This window comes from Tachypleus tridentatus, chromosome 7, assembly GCF_004210375.1.
Source record: "Tachypleus tridentatus isolate NWPU-2018 chromosome 7, ASM421037v1, whole genome shotgun sequence".
Lineage (NCBI taxonomy): Eukaryota > Metazoa > Arthropoda > Merostomata > Xiphosura > Limulidae > Tachypleus > Tachypleus tridentatus.
This window is the reverse complement of record NC_134831.1, coordinates 34,882,122-34,902,458: the sequence shown is the minus strand read 5'-3', so window position 1 is coordinate 34,902,458 and position 20,337 is coordinate 34,882,122. Positions and strand designations below refer to the sequence as shown.

Sequence of the window (20,337 nt, the reverse complement as noted above, 5' to 3'; positions counted from 1 at the left end):
CTTCCCAGTAAAATAACATCAACTTACTTCTACCCACACTTCCAAGACAAACAAACTGCCTTGTAAATTAATAATAATTTATTTCAAACCACATCTTCAAAAGAAAGAAGCTGCCCAGTAAAATAAGAACAATTTACTTCTACCCAAACCTTGAAGAGAAAGAAACTACAAAGTAAAATAAGAACAACATACTCCTACTCACATCTTCAAGACAAAGGAACCGCCTAAAAATTAACAACCGATTTCTACCCACAACTTCAAGAGAAAGGAACTGTCTAGCAAAACAATAACACGCACATCTACCCACACATTCAAGAAAAATAAACTGCCCAGTAAATTAATAACAACTTACTTCTACCAACACCTTCAGAAGAAAAAACTGCCCAGTAAAATAGCATGAACTTTCTTCTACCCACACCTTCAAGGTAAAGGAACTGCCTAGTAAAATAATAATAACTTATTTCTAACCACACTTTCAAGAGAAATTATCTTTCTAGTCAAATAAGAACATGTTACCCACACCTTTAAGAGAAAAAGCTGCCCAGTAATAAAAAACAACTTACTTCTACTCACACTTTCAAGAAAAAAAACTGCCCAGCAAAATAATAACATCTTTCTTCTACCCATACTTTTAACAGAAGGAATTTGCTAAGTAAAATAAGAAAAAACTTATTTCCACCAACACCTTCAAGAGAAAGGAATTGCATTGTAAAATAAGAACACCTTATTTCTACCTACTCCTTCAAGTGAAAGAAACTGCCTAGTAAAATAAGAACAACTTACCTTTACTCACACTTTCAGAAGAAAATGAAGTGCTTAAATAAAATAAGAACAACTTATCTCTACCCATTCTTCAAGAGAAAGTAACTGCCTAGTGAAATAATAACAACCTAATTCTATCCTCACCTTCAAAAAAAATAACTACCCAGTATAATAAGAACAACTTACTTCTACCCACACCTTCAAGAGAAAGAAACTACTCTTAAAATACGAACAACTTATTCTGTGATAGATTGTTTAGGCAGTTTTTATGATGAAACTTTGTAGATTGGACGGCAACTGTGTGTTGTGGAGACACAAGTGTAGAGGATAACGTATTGAAAGTCTTTTGTCCATTCTACAAAGTTTCATCTAGATCAACTTACCTCTACCTACACCCTCAAGAGAAAGAAATTGCCCAGTAAAATAATATCAACTTACTTCCACCCACAACTTCATGGCAGAGAAATTGCAAAGTAGAATAATAAAAACTTCTACTCATACCTTCAAGAGATAGAAACTGCATATTAAAATAATAATTACTTACTGCTAGCCACACCTTCAAGTGAAAGAAACTGTCCAGTAAAATAACAACAACTTACCTCTACCCGCACACCTCGAAGAGGAAGGAACTGACCAGGAGGCCAGTCTTTGGGAACATATCGGTAGAACTCAATGTTATCCTTGTACCATTTCACAGAATATAACGAATCACCATCTAGTTTGTAGGAACAAGTCAGTTCTACAGATTGGCCAGCTCTTATTGGTGACGGTACATCAAACATGTCGACGTCTAACCGCAGGGATGTGGTAATGGACATTCCTAAGGTTGATAAATGTGATGTATATCATTATGGTCATAATTTTTGTAGAAGTGAAACAAATTACAAGAACGTTAAATAAATATAATATATACGTCGATTATACACACTTAGGATCTGTGACAGAAACAAGTATTTGCTTACTACATCATGATTACTTTGCATTTTGTATATGATCGAACATAAGGAAACAATTTTTGGATAACAATAAAGATAAACAGATATATATTTAAGGTATATAAAATAAAAATTCATAGATGAAGGATAAAACTGAGGAACCTTCCCCCCCTTGTATATGACTTCAACGTTATTCACTAGCTGTCGCCCCTCTAGTATATGACTTCAACATTATTCACCAACTGCCGTCCCTCTGGTATGTCACTTCAACATTATTTACCAACTGCCGTCCCTCTGGTATATCACTTCAGCATTATTTACCAACTGCCGTCCCTCTGGTATATCACTTCAACATTATTTATTAGCTGCCGTCCTTCTGGTATATCACTTCAACATTATTCACCAACTGCCGTCCCTCTAGTATATCACTTCAACATTATTCACCAACTGCCGTCCCTCTAGTATATCACTTCAACATTATTCACCAACTGCCATCCGTCTAGAATATCACTCAACATTTTTCACCAACTGTCGTCCATCTGGTATATCACTTTAACATTATTTTTTAGCTCCCGTTCCTCTACTTCAACAAAATAAGCAAAATCAACGTTATGAAATATAACAGTAATAAACTAGAGTACCGAAGTGATTTTATCAAATAGAGCAGTAATAAGCTAGAGTGCCTATGCAGCCCTGTCTTTAGCTGGTGATGCCTGCTTCGAAAAAAAAGTCCTGTAATTTGTGAAAACGATAATGATGCATATTTACGTTCTATGTTTTGACGTATTCGAAACAAGAAGCGTGAGAGATAGAAGTATTTAAACATGGAGAAAAAACAACACTACATCTCGTTCTTGTGGATATTTAAATCATTTATATCACAATAAATGTATCAGTACGAAGCTAAACTTACAATTATTCTGTAAATACTACATTGATTGGATACATTTTGTAAGCCTCTACGTTTGTCACAGAAATTCCATCATTTAACTTCTGAAATAATGAATTTAAACTTTAGAATTTAAACACGCACGAGATACCGAAAATGGACGTGGTCATGTGAGACTATAGCGACAGTATGTTTGCATGAAGTATGCATATCTACCTAGTGTAATTATGATGAAACTGTTCATTAACATATTCTAATTTGTGTTAAGTGATAAGACTTCGTGAAATGGAAGTTTTTTTTGTTGTTTTTTTTAGTTTTTGCTGGTACAAAGTGCGTGCCTTTTCCTAGTCTGGCGTGTCAACTTCTAAATTCGTCACAAACTATATTCATAGACCTAATAATTTAAACATGCGTTTTCTGATCGACCTGTAGAATTTACCTAAATTTGTTTTTACAGCATTTAAAATACGCAGTTGCGTGCGACTTTTACAGCTGAACAAACGAAGAATGACAAGGGGCATTGTAAGGCCACAAGTACTCTCGTCGATAAAACACACATTTCGTCAATGTTCGTCACCAACACTCGTCGGTGCGCTGTTGTTGACAATGAATCTTGACTTTTCCACTTACTGCCACTCCCACTTATACTCCTTCATGCAATAATTGATACAATCATCAAGCAAATATATTTTGTTTAGAAATATGTAAGTTATTCGCTCCTGCCGAGCAACATTTTAAATATTTCATTATCTTCAAAATGCAGGAAATATAGGGATTATGTATCAATGAAATAAGTAACTGATTGATTGATTTGCATTACATGTAATTATTCCTCTCGTAGTGCTATTGAAGGGCAAATTTCAACATATCAACAAAATTGATCTTTTAATATACTTAAACATACACAAAATTTCTCGAGAGACGTGTATTGAATTATATATTTTGTTTGAATAAGACAAGATAAACATCACTGGAAGTTACAATTTCATTAACCAAACAAATAACATGAAGTTTTGAACTGTTTTTTTTTTTCCTCCTGACAATGTTTAATTCGCTTGACTTATCATTTCATCAGTTGATAAGTTTTCTATGTCATTTTTTCAAGGACAAGCTAATCATTAGTTATATTCTAGTTTACAATAGCGAACAAAACAAAGTCCCAAATAAGCATCAAATTAAAATGTAATATCTTTACTGTGCTAAAATCACAAAAGGAACTGATATCATAGTAGATATGAGTTCATGACACGCACAATCTTTGTGCACAAATGTTATAATTCTCTATTATTGCAGAAGATACTTTCGAGGTGTGCATGTGTTTGTTCTGAATTGGGACATGATAAACAGAGGATGTTTATCTTTTAAACTTCTTTGTTTTTGTTTTCGGTTTGATGGAATTGTTCAGGGATATCCTGCTGTTTTTAGTTATAATTTTACGGGCTTCAATATTTAGTGAACTAAAAACATTACATTTCTAAAATCAAGTCGTATTCCTGATGTTTTCTCTCCTTCTTGTTATGCCCGGCATGGCCAGGTGGGTTAAGGCGTGCGACTCGTAATTTGAGGGTCGCAGGTTCGCATCCCCGTCGCACCAAACATGCTCGCCCGTGGGGGTGTTATAATATGACGGTCAATCCCACTATTCGTTACTAAAAGAGTAGCCCAAGAGTCGGCGGTGGGTGGTGATGACTAGCTGCCTTCCATCTAGTCTTACACTGCTAAATTAGGGACGGCTAGCACAGATAGCCCTCGAGTAGCTTTGCGCGAAATTCATAAAACAAACAAACAAACCTTGCATTACTTTTTTTAGATAAGAAAATAAACTCACATGTGTTGGGCTTTAGTTACATAAATAGATGGTTTTGGTGTCTTCAAGAGCCGGGAGTAGCCTATTAGTTAGCTTGTCGGATTGCAAATTTGAGATTCCGTGGTTAGTATTGCCCCCCCCCTGCGCCCGGCATGGCCAAGCGCGTAAGGCGTGCGACTCGTAATCCGAGGGTCGCGGGTTCGCGCCTGAGTCGCGCTAAGCATGCTCGCCCTCCCAGCCGTGGGGGTGTATAATGTGACGGTCAATCCCACTATTCGTAGGAAAAAGAGTAGCCCAAGAGTTGGCGGTGGGTGGTGATGACTAGCTGCCTTCCCTCTAGTCTTACACTGCTAAATTAGGGACGGCTAGCACAGATAGCTCTCGAGTTGCTTTGTGCGAAATTCCAAACAAAAAGTATTGCCCCCAAATCGCTATTCACATTTTGGTTCCGTGGGTACGCTGAGAGAGTGAAGCATAAATTCTTCATGAGTGACACAAATGTTGGCGATGTTCACTAATTCCCTTCCTTCTTTTTATCAGTCCCAAATTAAAATTCGCTCGCTTGTTTGTTTGTTTTGGAATTTCGCACAAAGCTACTCGAGGGCTATCTGTGCTAGCCGTCCCTAATTTAGCAGTGTAAGACTAGAGGGAAGGCAGCTAGTCATCACCACCCACCGCCAACTCTTGAGCTACTCTTTTACCAACGAAAAGTGGGATTGATCGTCACATTATAACGCCCTCACGGCTGGGAGGGCGAGCATGTTTGGCGCGACTCGGGCGCGAACCCGCGACTCTCAGATTACGAAGCGCACGCCTTAACGCGCTAGGCCATGCCAGGCCTGATTTGCTCGCACATATATATTCAAAACCAACCAACCAACGAATCAGTTCAAAAAATAATTTGTTCCTGTCAATGGAGACAATGCTCCTCCCCCCACCCTGTCGAGAATTAAGTGAATTAGCATTTCTTGTTGAATTCAAGATGGCCTGAGTGTTTTGGGTTTACAGTAAGAGACCAAATGTACAGTAAATCGTAACTTCATACACAGAATAGACTTCTTAAAAAGTGACGCCCCCCGTGGAACAGCAGTATGTCTGCAGACTCACTTCTCTAATAACCGGGTTTCGATTTCCGTGGTGGGCAGAGCACAGATAGCCCATTTGTTCAGCTTTGTGCTTAATTCCAAAGAAATCTTTTAAGGACAAATATTTTACGTGACATTTTTCATATGAAACACACACTATTCCTTGTAAAACACACACTATTCCTTGTAAATTTAAACGATCTCCAATTTTCTTTTTCTTTTCAATAACTAAATGTCGACGTTACTATAGCATCTGCAAACAGATCCAAATCTCTGTAACATTGTTTATGTATATCATGATTTTCAGAAAATCTTATATTAATACTTCACGTTAGATTTTACATTTTGCCACCCTTCCTCAGAGAACTTGTATTATGTGACTGACACGAAACTTTGATTACATGCAAGAGGTTTTGATTCAGAGTGTTGGTTTGTCTCTGAATTACCAAACATATACCAAACATATTGTATATCATCTTGTCTGATTTTAGAACTGTAAATAATGACTTTAAGACAGGGGTTCCACTTAAAACTTATAATCGATAGGGAAGACTCTTCACAAAGATATTTTCTGTAACTACGAGATATGTGAACAATAATTGCAACGAAAGCAAAATAATTTTTATTTCCTGTCTGAAACAGCTTCTTTAATGGTATATTGTTCAACACTTTCCATATCCCTAGTTTTATCATTATCAAGGCCCAGTAATTACGGTGCTCGACTCGTCGTGGGGTCAAAACTTGTCGACAAACATACTCGCCTTTTCTGCCTCATTGGCGTTATAAATATAGCGTGAAATGCTACTGTTCATTGATAAAAGTAACCCAAGAGATGGCAGTAAGTGTTGTTAACTCTAGCCTATCATTTCAAAAGACAGTTTGTGCAGATAGTCCCAAAATTCAAGACACATACAGAATTTACATCACCATCAAAACGACGTGTATCATAGTGTGCATATAGAAGAACACACCCACATTATTTCTTATGTTGTGTTAACTTTTTATATCCTATTTAAAGTAATATTTACTGAAATTTTAGATCTTCCATTTCAATCCGCAAAATGTCAAAAAATGAAATAAGTCGTTAAATAAAAGTTGTAATATCTTTTTTACATAGTGTATTTTGTTAATGATATATGTTTCCTGTACAAGGTATTTTATTAATTTTGCGTGTTTCCTATACAGAATATTGTTTTAAGTCCACATGCTTTTTGTACAGGGTATTAAAAAGTACAAAATATACGTTATTTTAGAAATGTTGTTCTTGGATTTATTTTCTAAATTTTTTGCGACTTTTGGTCAAATTCTATAATTTGTAATAATAACATTGAAAAGATATAAAATAATAAAAAAGACGTGTAAATGTAAGACCAAGTGTTTTCATTGAGCACATATTAAGTTTAACTGGTTAAATTTTCTGTTAATTTAACTCGTATATGTGTTGCTATAGCAACAGTTCGAGCCCAACTAACGTGCAAGGCTAGTTTAAACCAATCTCTGACACTTAAACACTAAATTATAGCGCTAAAAGGAATATTATTTTAAACTAAAGTCTTAACCTCTCTAAAACTAAGACATTAAATATTTAAAATATAATCAATATAATTTCCCTACCCTAAACAAAATATTATTAATGTCGCCTGGCTTATTAGCTTTCCGAAGGTCACAAACATATTAATTCTGACACATTTTAGAGATGAGGACGTTTTTTTTTTTTCATTTTTATGCAGTTCTCCGCATAATCTGTTGGAGAATTAATAAGTTGCTCCACAGAACCACGTCAGTGCTTAAGATACTCACAACACAAGCGATGCTCTGCATTTAGCAAGACTAAACCTCAGAAGAGCTGAAGTGGTGTAGGACAGATGTGTTTATAAATGAAGGAGTGACAGAAGGAGATTAGATTTAATGCGAAACGTTATTCTTCAAGCTACATATTATACTTGTACAACGGATTAGTGAACGGTTGTTCGATTAAATTTGACAAAATGGTGCTTGTCGTTCTTCTTTCAAGTCGTTACTATTTTAACAATATATTTACTAATTCGAGTAATTTGACGACTTATCTTGAATTTACACTCATAAGTCTGTACGTTTAATACAATTTAAATATCTTATGTTTGCATTTTGACGACTTACTGCGAAGCCACGTTCATATACATGTTTTGTACAATTAATATTTAATTGAAGAAAACAACACTGAAACTCAACTACGTTATTTAGTACACATACACTACGCACTGTCTGCAGATATCCCTTGTGTCTAATATAAAATCATCAAGCTCTATATACTTTAGGCCTTAAATTCTCTCCAGAAAAGCCAGCTAATGAAATAAGTTGCTGCCTTTGAAGCAGAGATCCGAGAATAATTCATAGGTCATTTATCTTGTAAACTTCACATAGGGTTTCCTTCTGTTTTTAACCTCCAGTGGTAAACGGTAAGTCTGAAGACGTATAAAGTGAACAAAAAGGGCTTATATGCCCATTTTTCTGTTAATTAATACCATTTAACACAAAGTTTGTCAATCTAAGCGCTCGCTTTCTTGGTAGGTTAGCATTAACTTTACATATTTGCAATGCTAAAATTTAGGGTTACAACCCTCCCTGTGATGAACAGACTGCAGGTAGCCTGTGTTGTAACGATTACTTCTTGTTACCGTGATATTTATTATTGAATGATTGCTTATTGTTACCGTGTTATTTATCATTAAATGATTGCTTATTGTTACCATGCTATTTATCATTGAATGATTGCTTATTGTTACCGTTGTATTTATCATTGAATGATTATTAATTGTTACCATTGTATTTAATAGTGAATGATTTGCTTATTGTTTCCGTTTACGGTTTTCTTACGTTTCCATTACTTTTATAAAAAAAATAACAAAAAAACATGACAATAAATAGCGTGCGATAGATACACCTAACCACTAAACTAATATATGTCTCTAGTATGTTTTATAAAATCCAAAAAACAGCAACATGGTTATCTTGATACAAGTCAAGGAAATGTTGATGGAACATTTCTTGAGGTACTTCCTGTACTGAAGCTAAATATCGATAGCATAATACTTAGGTTATTGGTTTTAATCAAGAATTATCTTGAAGGTTGGTTTTGTTTGTTTGTTTTGCAATTTCGCACAAAGCTACTCGAGGGCTATCTGTGTTAGCCGTCCTTAATTTAGCAGTGTAAGACCAAAGGAAAGGCAGCTAGTCATCACCACCCACCGCCAACTCTTGGGCTACTCTTTTACCAACGAATAGTGGAATTGACCGTCACATTATAACGCCCCCACAGCTGAAAGGGCGAGCTTGTTTGGCGCGACCTGGATGTGAACCTGCGACCCTCAGATTACGAGTCGCACGCCTTAACACGCTTGGACACGCCGGGCCATTGAAGGTTGGTAAATAAATCTTAAAATATGAAAATAATGTTTATTATTTTTCTAAATGTAGACTAGTTAATAAAAAAATAAACATTATTGACCAGTTTCAAGTGTCGAAGTCTTATTACTCACAGATGTATTATTGCGCTTTATGTACAATTGACTGAAGGTACTTTATCATGAGTGTTTATTTTTTCGTTGATAAAGAGAGCCGTCATTCACCCACCCATATACAATACTACTTTTGGAAAGTGATTTATTTACAGCAGTTAACATTTTTAAGCGTTTTTGGGCTTGGTTGTTGCTTTCCTAGTGCAAAACTACGCAGTGAGTAAAGAGGTTTTATATTATAAATTTTAGGCCTATTAGTTTGTAGTGTTTCGCCAGCTTTCGGGGTTTAAAACGAGATGGTTGTATGTTTAGGATATTTCTACAAAACTATTGAAAGGCTAGATGCATTAGCCGTCTTTTATTTTGATTTACTGTATCGAAAACATGAATGACAAGAAATCCTCTGATATCGCTTGGGCTGCTGAATTTTTTACCAACAAATATTGGATTTGACTGTGACTCTTAACCTAGCCGAAACCCTAGATGTGAAGCGTTAACAGGTCGTTAACCATTGATCCTCTGATCGGTAGTTCGGAAATCTAGCCACCACACTACACCCAGCCTTCTCTAGTCATCACCTCTAAATTATAGATGATTATGGATTGATCTCGAAATTTATGATCATGCTTTTTACCTCATGGATCGCAGAAGATGTCATTTTGGTCGACAATAACAAATACCAAATCTGTGTGTTTGTGATCCTTAAATATAATGCTAATGTGTTTTGTTCGATTATATCTCTTACTTGATCTATCTTCCTAAAATAAATTATTATAAAAAATTTAACATTTATGATTTGTAGTTTATTCTGATTTTCAATTATAGTAAGCAGCGAGAAAAAAGTTATTAAGTCACAGATATTAAACAATAATTCGCTATTACTAGATCAACTGAATTACATCACAGGTGTTAGATAACCAACTGGATTATTTCGAAGTGTAAAATAACTTTTTAACCAACTTAATTACGTCATAGGCTTTAAATAACCAACTGCTATCCTTCAACTAGTTGAATTACTTCACAGATAATTATCCGTCGAAGGATGGCGATTAGTTATTGGGTAACCTATGAAATAACCAATCGCCATCCTTCGATAGAACAAATTATTTTAGATCTTAAATAACCTATAGTCTTTTTCGACAAAATAAATTATTTTATATTTGCATTGATCACTATTTATTTGTAATTTCTCTACAGTTTTAAAACTATCTTTGTTTTTTGTAGTTTTTATTCTTATTTCACCGTACACATCTATTGTGATTTTGCAGACACATGATGTCTACTGTTTTGGACATCACGTTAAAGTCTACACTTTCCTTGATATACCATGTGTGAGATAAACTCAACAGAGTTAAAAGTTCGATAAATAATGTCAGATACGTTATATTAACATTACTTAGCATGTTTAGGATCTCCAAAAAGAACATCGATACTTGCAGAAGCTGATGCTAAGAAGCTTGCAAAGCGACCTATACGTTTTGTTTTTGTTTATTTGAAGTTTGTAAATTTTACAAGGACTTAATTTTAACAATTTACTAGTAATATTGGCACTAAAATCTTGGTTAAGACAATTGAATAAAGTATTGATAAATAAACCAATTAAAAGCAAGAGTTCAAGAGAAAAGTTCAGAATAGAAATTATAATCGGGTGAACTATAAAAATTATATTCTCCTTTTTTCAGTTCTTTAAAGCAATGATTTTCAACTACTTTTAACTCAGGACAAATATGTAGAAATGGTGTTTGTTTGGAATTAAAAACAAAGCTATATAATAGGCTATTTATGTTCTGCTCGTTACAGGTATCGAAACCTGGTTTCGATATATATCGATAGACATATCGCTGTGCCACTAGGTGGGTATGTTTTCCCAGAATTCACTACTAACGTGTATAAAATTTGATTAAACCCCATAATCTTTGCTGCTTAACTCTTCTGACTTGACGTTACAGCAGGAATATCGTTAGGAAAAAGTGGATGGTCACTTTTGGCAACTAGAAAGTTAATCAAAAGAATTGTATGTACTGGAAGCCTGTCTGAGACAGATGATATTATGATGTAAAAATAATTATTCATGATGAACTAAATTAAAGTGAAACTCTTTTTAATCTATTTGGTTCATATGGTAATTTTTTTCAAACCTTTAGGAAAATTCTAACATTGAAGTGTCATTTAGATAATGTTAACAAATATTACAGTTTATTGCACGTCATATCTGAGTATATATTGAAATATAACTTAGGTATCATCCTGAAATGGCTGTGACGTTTGAGCTGAGCCAAAAGGCAGAGGCAAATCTTCTGATCAGTTTGTTGTGTTTTGGGTATCATTTTGGGCAACAATGCAGGCCAATACTGTCGTGTTATCAAAACTTTTACTTGACTTTTATGCTGGTCGATCATTTACATTTTATCCCATAGTATAAAATGGTACATTTATCTGGTATTTATTTATGTACTATTGAAAAATAACTGTTCGTACCAGCTATAAAATGTTTAATGCAGTGACTCTTGTAGACTAATTATTCCTAGTCTTTGCTGAAATCTATTTATTCTCTCGATCTTTATATTTTAGGAAACAATATAAAGCAAGTCCCGGCCTTTGTTCTATCTATTGTTACACCAAGTAGCACAACATGTAATTACCATGATTATCAAGCCAAGTCATTACGTTACTTGAGACAACTGAAGTTTGCACTACTAAGCTTGGAATAAACAAGTAGTAATATGACGTCTACAGTGATCGAGACTACGTGATTTCTCAGCTCGTGATGTCACGAGCAAAAGCATAATAAATAAACTCAGTTGTTCACTATACCTGCTTGTCATGTGATCTCAGTTTTGTTTTTAAAGATTATGAAATTTAAGGTAATTAACATCCTAGCTACAACAACACTGATAAAACATCCCAACTATCCTCTCGTAAGATAACTGACGAACATGAATTTTTGTGTTTACAATTAAAACTAAGCACCCAAATCAGATACGAGTATTGAGTAGCGGTTGACTTGAGAATTTTTACCCTCTTTGTACCTGTTTTCGAGGAAGTCAACGATAAATTTACAGACTTACAATGTTACAATCCGGGGTTCAATTCCCTTGGTTGACGAAGCGCAGATAGCCTATTGTATGGCTTTTCGCTAAAACAAAGAAAGAAATAGTTTATAGGACTGTTTTGTAATCGTCTACGATATAGAGTAACAATGACGACATTGTGAATTTAATCTGGTGATTTTGTTAGAGTAGAGCGTGTATATCTTGTACTAATCTCAGGCTAAAACTAAATTAAAACATCTGTGCTACAGGTTGTTTTTTTAATTGCTTTCAACTCTTAATAGAGATGTATTTTACAAGAATCGCTCTTTGCTTAGTCTCTATAAGAAACTGTAGCCATGAGATTATTTCCCGTGGCAACTGAAAGCGGTAGTGCCATGATTCTCACACAAACATTGCACAATAAAAACGTAGCACGTGCTTTCTTTTATCATTTTTTTGCCTCCTTAAGTTGTGATTCTTATGCAAATTAATTGATGATTTTACTGCAAATGTTGAAAATATAGATTTGGTTAACCTTAATTTTCAGGAAACATTTGATAAGATTCCTTGTTACAAAAATTAAATCTATAGATGTGGGGGAAATGTTATTAAATTGGATAGAAAAATGGCTGGAGAGTAGGAAGTAGAGAGTAGTAATAAATACAGTTAGATCTGACTGGATCACAGCTACAAGTGGTGTACCCACAGCTCTATGTTGGGTCTTCTGTTGTTTGTCAACTATATTAAAGACATTTACAATAAAATGTCTAACAATATATTAAAGTTTGCAGATGACATTAAGGGGTTTGGGATTGTTAACTGTATCGAAGATGCTGCAGACTTATATCATGTGATGCTAATATGTGGTAGATGATGTTTAACTATCCACAGTTCATATTATTGTTACAATTTAAATGGGAACACATTAAATACTGTGGTTGTAAAAAAAGATCTTGGTGTTGTAATCGAAAAGTAGCATAAGTCATTTGGAGAGTGTATTTTAGTTAGCAAACGGACTAATAAATTTTGGGTAACATCTATAGAAATACTAAATACAAGACAAAGGATATTTTTGTTTTAATGTATAGATATTTTGTAAGGCCTCATTTAGAGTACTGCTTACAGTATTGAGCTCCATTCCTAAAGAAGGACATTGAATTGTTGGAAAAGGTTCAAAGATACCCAATAGCGATGATATCTGTGATTGTGTGATTGTCCTATGAGGAGAGACTAAAATATGTAAACATGTTTTCTTTAGAGAGGAGAAGAGAAGGGTCAGAGGGTTTTTGACTGAGGTGTTTAATATCATTAAGGGTATTCGTATATAGATTCTGCAACCTTTCTTGTGTTTAACAGTGAAAATAATAGAATAAGGGGTCATAAGTTTAAACTTTACCAGCGTAGGAATTGTCTGCAGTTTAGACAGTATTTCTTTTAAAATAGTATGTTTGACTTTTGAAATGAACTGCCTTTAAAGGTGTTGGGCGAAGAAAACTCAACTGAGTTTAAGAAAAGATTGGATGAATAGATTGCTAATAAAAATTGGTTATAGTTAGAGCTGGAAGAGACGTAAGCTCCATTCACCCTCCTGAAAACTTTATGATTTTATAGTTTACCATAAAACGATAGAAAATGAGTTCACATGTAATATCATGTAAAAAGTAACGAGATTTTCGTTTAATGTACTTTCAACTTAACTTACTTCATCCTTCCACTTGCATCCGGTGGCTAAGCGATAAGTGTTAGGGCATATAATGCTAAACATCGACTTTCGATACCTACGGTTGGCAGAACACAAATAGCCCACTGTGTAGCTTGGCAAGTAGAATCTAAGAAACAAATCAAACGAGAGAAATCTAAAGAATATGGAATAAAATAAAATAAGTGTGATACATAATGTAGAAGAGTGCTCTTTGTTTTGGAAATGTTATGCACGTGTATATAAGCATGTAAATATATCAAAACGTAACAACTCAAGGTTAAGTGTTTTTGTTTTTTTTTGTATATCATAGTATTAAATCATCTGTGTGATAGTCCAACTGATTACGTCATAATATACTTACATATTCTGTAAGTCTATTGTTGTTGAGTTTGAAAATAAATTATCTATGTTCAACTTTGTACCATAAGTACAACTTCAAGTTTATTTTGTGTGATTTTTTTGTACGATTTCCATGATCTCCTTCTCCAGTTGAAGTAAATCATACTTGCTTTAATAACTTACTTAAGGCCCGGCATGGCTAGGTAGATGGGCGCTCGACTCGTAATCTGAGGGTCGCGGATTCGAATTCGCGTCTCACCACACACGCTCGCCCTTTCAGCGGTGGGGGCATTATAATATGACAGTCAACCTCACTATTCTTTGGTAAAAGAGTAGTCCAAAAGTTGACGGTGGGTAGTGATGACTACCTTTCCTCTTATCTTATGTAGCTTTGTGCGAAATTCAAAATAAACACTCTCTTCCTTAATTTCATTTACACCAAAGATGTTCAAATCGTCGTTCTAAATTTGAAATCCATTAATATGTTGTAAAAGAAAGGGGTGAAGTTCGTACTGACATCTACCTAAAGAATGTCTTAGGTAATTTGATAGAGTGAACGACTAAAAGAAACGGTACCCCATTTTTTGTACAAGTTTCTATGTTTCCTATACCATGTAATTCGTAATCCTAAATTATTAGCGTCTTGCATTATATCCATTAATATTAACATACGCTACAATTTGTTGATAGCGTAAATAAAGAGGGAGTAAGTCCTCCTGGTTAGTTATCTGTTTACAGTATTCGTGCAATGATATTTAATGGATATCTACGCTGCATTTCCCTAATTTTACACTGAGAGTTAGAGAAAGATAGCTAGTCAATAGAACATGCCACAATCCTTTTGGCTACTATATAAATCGACAAGTGAAATTTTACTGTCTCTCTTATAACGCAACTTTCCAAAGTGTGGAAAGCGATCTTGCCACAAAGGAAAGCGAACCGTAGACCATTTCGTCTATACTACAGCACACTAACCACCAGCCATGTTTCTTTTCTGAACACGAGATTAGGTTTTTTATGGTAGCACATTTTATTAGATATTTTCTACGCTTGGAGTAGGGTTTTTTTTTCTTGTATATTAAAATAAAGTAAGAACTTCCATAGAGAATAAGACTCCCTGAACAAACCCAAGTGATACCCTACATTTATTTCTAAATGGTTAAATATTTTGTGATGACATGAAACCCACTTGAAGTAAAAATGTATTCTCAAGATGGCTGTTATGGGTATTAAAACTTTAATTAAAATAAAGGACAAAAAATATTCAGACCTTTTTTAGGTCATCTTCAGGTTAAATAGAGATATAATAACTTTGGATGAACTCCATCAAAAGAAACACCTTTTGAATTATTTTAGGAGAATAATACTGAATATTCGTTTAACAAATCATCTCATGTCTGATTTACAGGATATTGAATTGAAACAAAGTACATTAATTTAGACTATAATAATCTTTGTTGAAACACATGAATAACCTCTATTCTCAATAAATTTAGCTTTAAAAGCATTATTTGTACTAAAACATGTAAAATTTTGCATTGGAGTTAATGGCCTAGATTTTAGACTAGTAGGAGAGAAGTTGAAGAGATGAATGGATCAATATACCATTTGGGAAAACATCTATTAAAAGAAATATTGCAGTTCCGAAAATGGAAGTTTTGAGAAAAAAAAGGAGGTAATGTAGGTTTTTGATTGGCTTGTTTTTTGTTTTTGAATTTCCTACAAAACTACACATGGCTATCTGCGCTACCCGTCCCTAATTTAGCAGTGTAAGGTAAGAGGGAAGGCACATAGTCATCACCACCCACCGCCAACTCTTGGGCTACTATTTCATCTACGAATAGTGGGATTGATCGTCATGTTATAACGCCCCCACGGCTTAAAGAGTGAGCATGTTTGGTTTAACGGGGGATTCGAACCCGCGATCCTCGGGTTACGAGTCGATTGCCTTAACCACCTGGCAATGCCGGACCTTTTGATTGGAAGATTTTGAAATAAAGTGAATGATCTATATGGTAAATCAAAAAGCCCTTCTAGTCTGAATGATTCTTAATTTAAGATAACCAGAATTACTATTTATGCATTTATGATGATTTTAAAGTAATTCTTCCAGTTTTCATAAACGTCCATAGTAGGGCGTGGCTTAATGTTTAGAGATATATATAGTTTCTCAACTACTTTTTTAATACAAAGTTAATGTATTTAGTTGACCTTCTCGGATATTATTCGATAGCATTTATTAAAAAGTATTTTTGCCTTAAGATTGACTAGTCGTGTTTCACTGGCTAGCGTGCCCGGACAAGAAAACCGAGATTTCTTGGATGCCACAGAAATGCATTTCTCACTTTGGGGCGATTAATTGGCTATAAGAATGTCACTCAAATCAACTTATTTCGTCATTTGCTGTTGGTTACGTGGCTTTCTTTTAGGGTGTCAACCGAAAAGTACGTTAATTTTAAATAGCCTGCTGTATTCATACTGACCTTCTTCACGCAGTTTGTACGGATTTACTCCCCTCCGACTACAAAGTAACTGAACATTATTTTCCAATTTAATAGAAAGGAATTTCATGTCCATGAGAATGTCTGAAACTAAGTCATTACTATACCAAATGACATTACGGTACTGAAGTACCAAAACTATTTGTTTTCACTGTAATAATGGTCATAATATTTTTCTATTGGAGAAAGCTGTTTAAAAACTGTACATTTAATATATAGATGGATGACTTTTCTGTGTGTTTTCCTTATAGATACACTTTCTACTCCCTCGTATTGAAAACGTTTCCTAAAATGTAGAACTTTGGTTTTCTTAGTGCTAGATGGCCTAAGTTGCACAACGAAACATACTAGCTATACGCCTTAGTTATTATTCAGAATAGCATTTTAACGCTGTTATTGCATAAAATTAAGCTTCATGCTCATGGTTTTATAACCAAGATAGCCAAATACTATCTACTATCATACGTACCACGGAACAAAATGAGTAAAAGAAGCACGTGATTAGTTGAATCCATTTCTGTGACAAAGCTTGCAGAATGCTCGTAATATTCAAGTTAATGATGGCTCCCTAATTATTCAGAAGCAGTAACTAGAGAATGGCTTTTCTTTTGGAAGATGCGTCACTTCAGTTGCAGCTGTAGTAAAACAAATATATATATATATTTAAACGTTTTTTAAGACTTATACTGTTTTTCCATAGGTTCTAGATTTATATGCAAAACAACATAAGTGGTTTACGTTTAAAACACATCGTGATTTTTATGGCTTTATGGCATTTTAGTGATATGTGAAACTTAGTAGCATAAAAATAATAATATGATTGGTGTAACAAAATTAACAAAATTTCTTTTTGGCTTTAGATATGTTTAACTTTTTTTTTTAAATATCAATAATTGAAATGAAAATACAGGTAAATTATTTGTATTATATATCAGTTGTTAATTGATCTTGAAATTGTAGTAACTAAAATCTCATAATTTTTATACTTAAAAAGATTGAACAATAAAGTGAAATACTGCGTTATTAGCAACAAATAAAATACCTTGATAGAAATGTAGAATCTTCAATAGGAAAGTATACCATTATATCGCATCTTAGATTTGAGTTAGGTTTTGGATGGTATGTGTATGTTGTGTTTGTTTAGAGATCTTTACATAAAAAATAAAATAAGTACTTTAGACACTCTAACTATCATACAATTACCACGGAGCTTTGCTTGAAAACCTTTAACTCTCATGAAATACATTAATCACATTGTTTGGAAACATTTAGCTGTCATGAAATATGTTAGTCATATTGTTTGGAAACGTTTAGTTTATTACGAATACATCAGTTGCATTGGTTGGAAACTTTTATCTGTCGTGTAATATGAGTCGTATTGTTTGGAAACGTTTAGTTATTATAAAATACATTAGTTGCGCTGGTTAGAAACTTTTAGCTGCTATTGAAAGACATTAGTCGGAATGTTTGGAAACCTACAGTTTTCGCGAAATACATTAGTAGCATTGTTTGGAAACCTTCGTTCTGTCATGAAACACATTAGTCGTATTGTTTAGAAGCATTTAGTTATTATGAAATATATTAGTTTAGTTAGGGAGAGGTATCTATTAAAAATAACAGAAAAACGTAGGTAATTTGAAGTAAAAATGTAAGTGGAAAAAGTAAGGAAACAAGTTTTAGGTTCGATACGTTGTGTTGACATTATTTTCTGAGCTACAAATCTATGTTATGACTCTCCAAAATATTACATCAACATGGAGTCAAAACAGGGATTTGTAGCTTGAGGAAATAATATCTATAAAAAAATTTACGACATCAATACAGTTTCAACAACAGGTTATAATCGTTGTGTTACGTGTGTCATGCTTGTCATATAAACATTAAATTACGTCCACGGCCTGTACGCAAGTACTACGTTGACATGTAGTAGATTATTAGACTCCACATAAACGACAGACTTCATTAAAATAATTTGATTTCAACAGTTATACAACTGCTGTTATTGGCAAAGTAATAAAATAAACTCACAAGCTACCCTAACAATGTGCAATAATGCGTTTAGCAATACTGTCCGTTTTTTTTTATTACAATACTCGTAGCCATTTTTTATGCTGGTTGAACAATATTAAACAAAATATAAAAAAAACAGATTTGTGTCTGTATACACCACGTAATTATAATACCATGTTTTATCTTAACCAATGTTTCGTCTTTCCAGCTTCATCATGATTAGTAAATACAACTGGTGAATCCACAAAGGCGAAGCGTTGGTTAAAAACAACAAACTGTTCTTTAATAATTGTTTGTAGTATAAAGGTCGTTGTTTTCTAGCTTTTTTATCAATATATGTAAATTCCTCTGGTCTGCACTACAAAGTTTGAAAGGCAACAAACATGGATAATCCGTATTATAAGCCACTATCGTTGTTCTTGATACTTTGTTCCTTTAACAATGACAAATTCCACTACACACGTTCCTTGGAAACATTAGCTATCGTAAAATATGGTAGACATGTTTCTAAACAGCCGTGGACGTTAATTGTCGTGTGCCACCTTTAGAAATAATAAAACACACCAATAGGCTTGATTTGTGAAACCCAAAAATAATTGTAATGAAACAATAATCAGTGATGTCGAGAAAACCCACTTGTAGAGAAATATATATGCAAAAACGGCTCGTTTGAGTTGAGAAAATGTTTTACATAGAAGAGCGAACAACGTTTCGACATTCTTCGGTCATCGTCAGGTTCACAAAGAAAGAGATAACTGACCGGAAGCTGACCACATGTTTGGAAGGGGTTGTGTAACTGAGTGTCGGAATGTAGAGGGCGGTGTTAGATGTTTGAATATATAGTTTTATTTATTTTATTATATTAATATAGGTATAAAGGTGTTCCTTTGTATTGGTTTATTTTGGGTTTAAGTTGTTGCATAAATAAGGCTTCTTTAATTTTGCGTATGTTTATGTTTGTTTCTTTACTTAGTATTTGAGTGATTTATATGGTTATGCTATGTCTATTTGACCTGCAGTGTTTGAAAACGTGTGAAGGTGACTTTTTATGTTCTTTGCATCTGGTTTCCATTTTTCTACTTGTTTCTCCAATATAGAAGTCGTGGCAGTTATCACATTGTATTTTATAAATAATGTTGGTGTGGTGTTTGTTAGTGTAGTTTTTACATGGTATCGACCTCAGTTTTGTGCTTGGTTTTTGAATAAATTTGGTATTAACTGGAATGTCATATTTTGTTACTAATTTTTGCCAAATGTTGGTTATTTGTTTGCTGATGTCAGGAATATATGGTATGCAGCAGTATATGGTTTCATGATTTTTTGATTCGTGAGATATATTTACTTTTGTTGGTTGATTTTGCTTTCTATCTAGGTGTGTGCGTATAATGTTTTTTATGGTTTGTGGAGGAAACTTATTGATGTTGATGAACACAGCCATAAAACTATGCTAAATTAAAATTAACGATGAATTAGACAAAACAAAACAATACTTCATGAACATCAATAAGTTTCCTCCACAAACCGTAGAAAACATCATACGCACACACCTAGACACAAAGCAAAATCAACTAACAAAAGTAAATATATCTCATGAATCAAAAAATCACGAAACCATATACTGCTGCATACCATATATTCCGACATCAGCAGAAAAATAACCAACATTTGGCAAAAACTTGTAACAAAATATGACATTCCAGTTAATACCAAATTTATTCAAAAAACCAAGCACAAAACTGAGGTCGATACCATGTAAAAACTACACTAACAAACACCAC

At 33.9% G+C, this 20,337-nt stretch overlaps 1 protein-coding gene across 1 annotated transcript in view; it reads right to left on the bottom strand.

Annotated features, from left to right (window-relative positions):
• Positions 1 to 20,337, bottom strand: part of LOC143255418 (uncharacterized) — a 73,936-nt gene that overhangs the window by 13,048 nt on the left and 40,551 nt on the right. The window contains exon 2 of the mRNA XM_076511053.1: positions 1,362 to 1,582. Coding sequence (XP_076367168.1) covers positions 1,362 to 1,580 — 219 coding nt within the window. The 5' untranslated portion in view covers positions 1,581 to 1,582. The remainder of the gene's footprint in view (positions 1 to 1,361; positions 1,583 to 20,337) is intronic.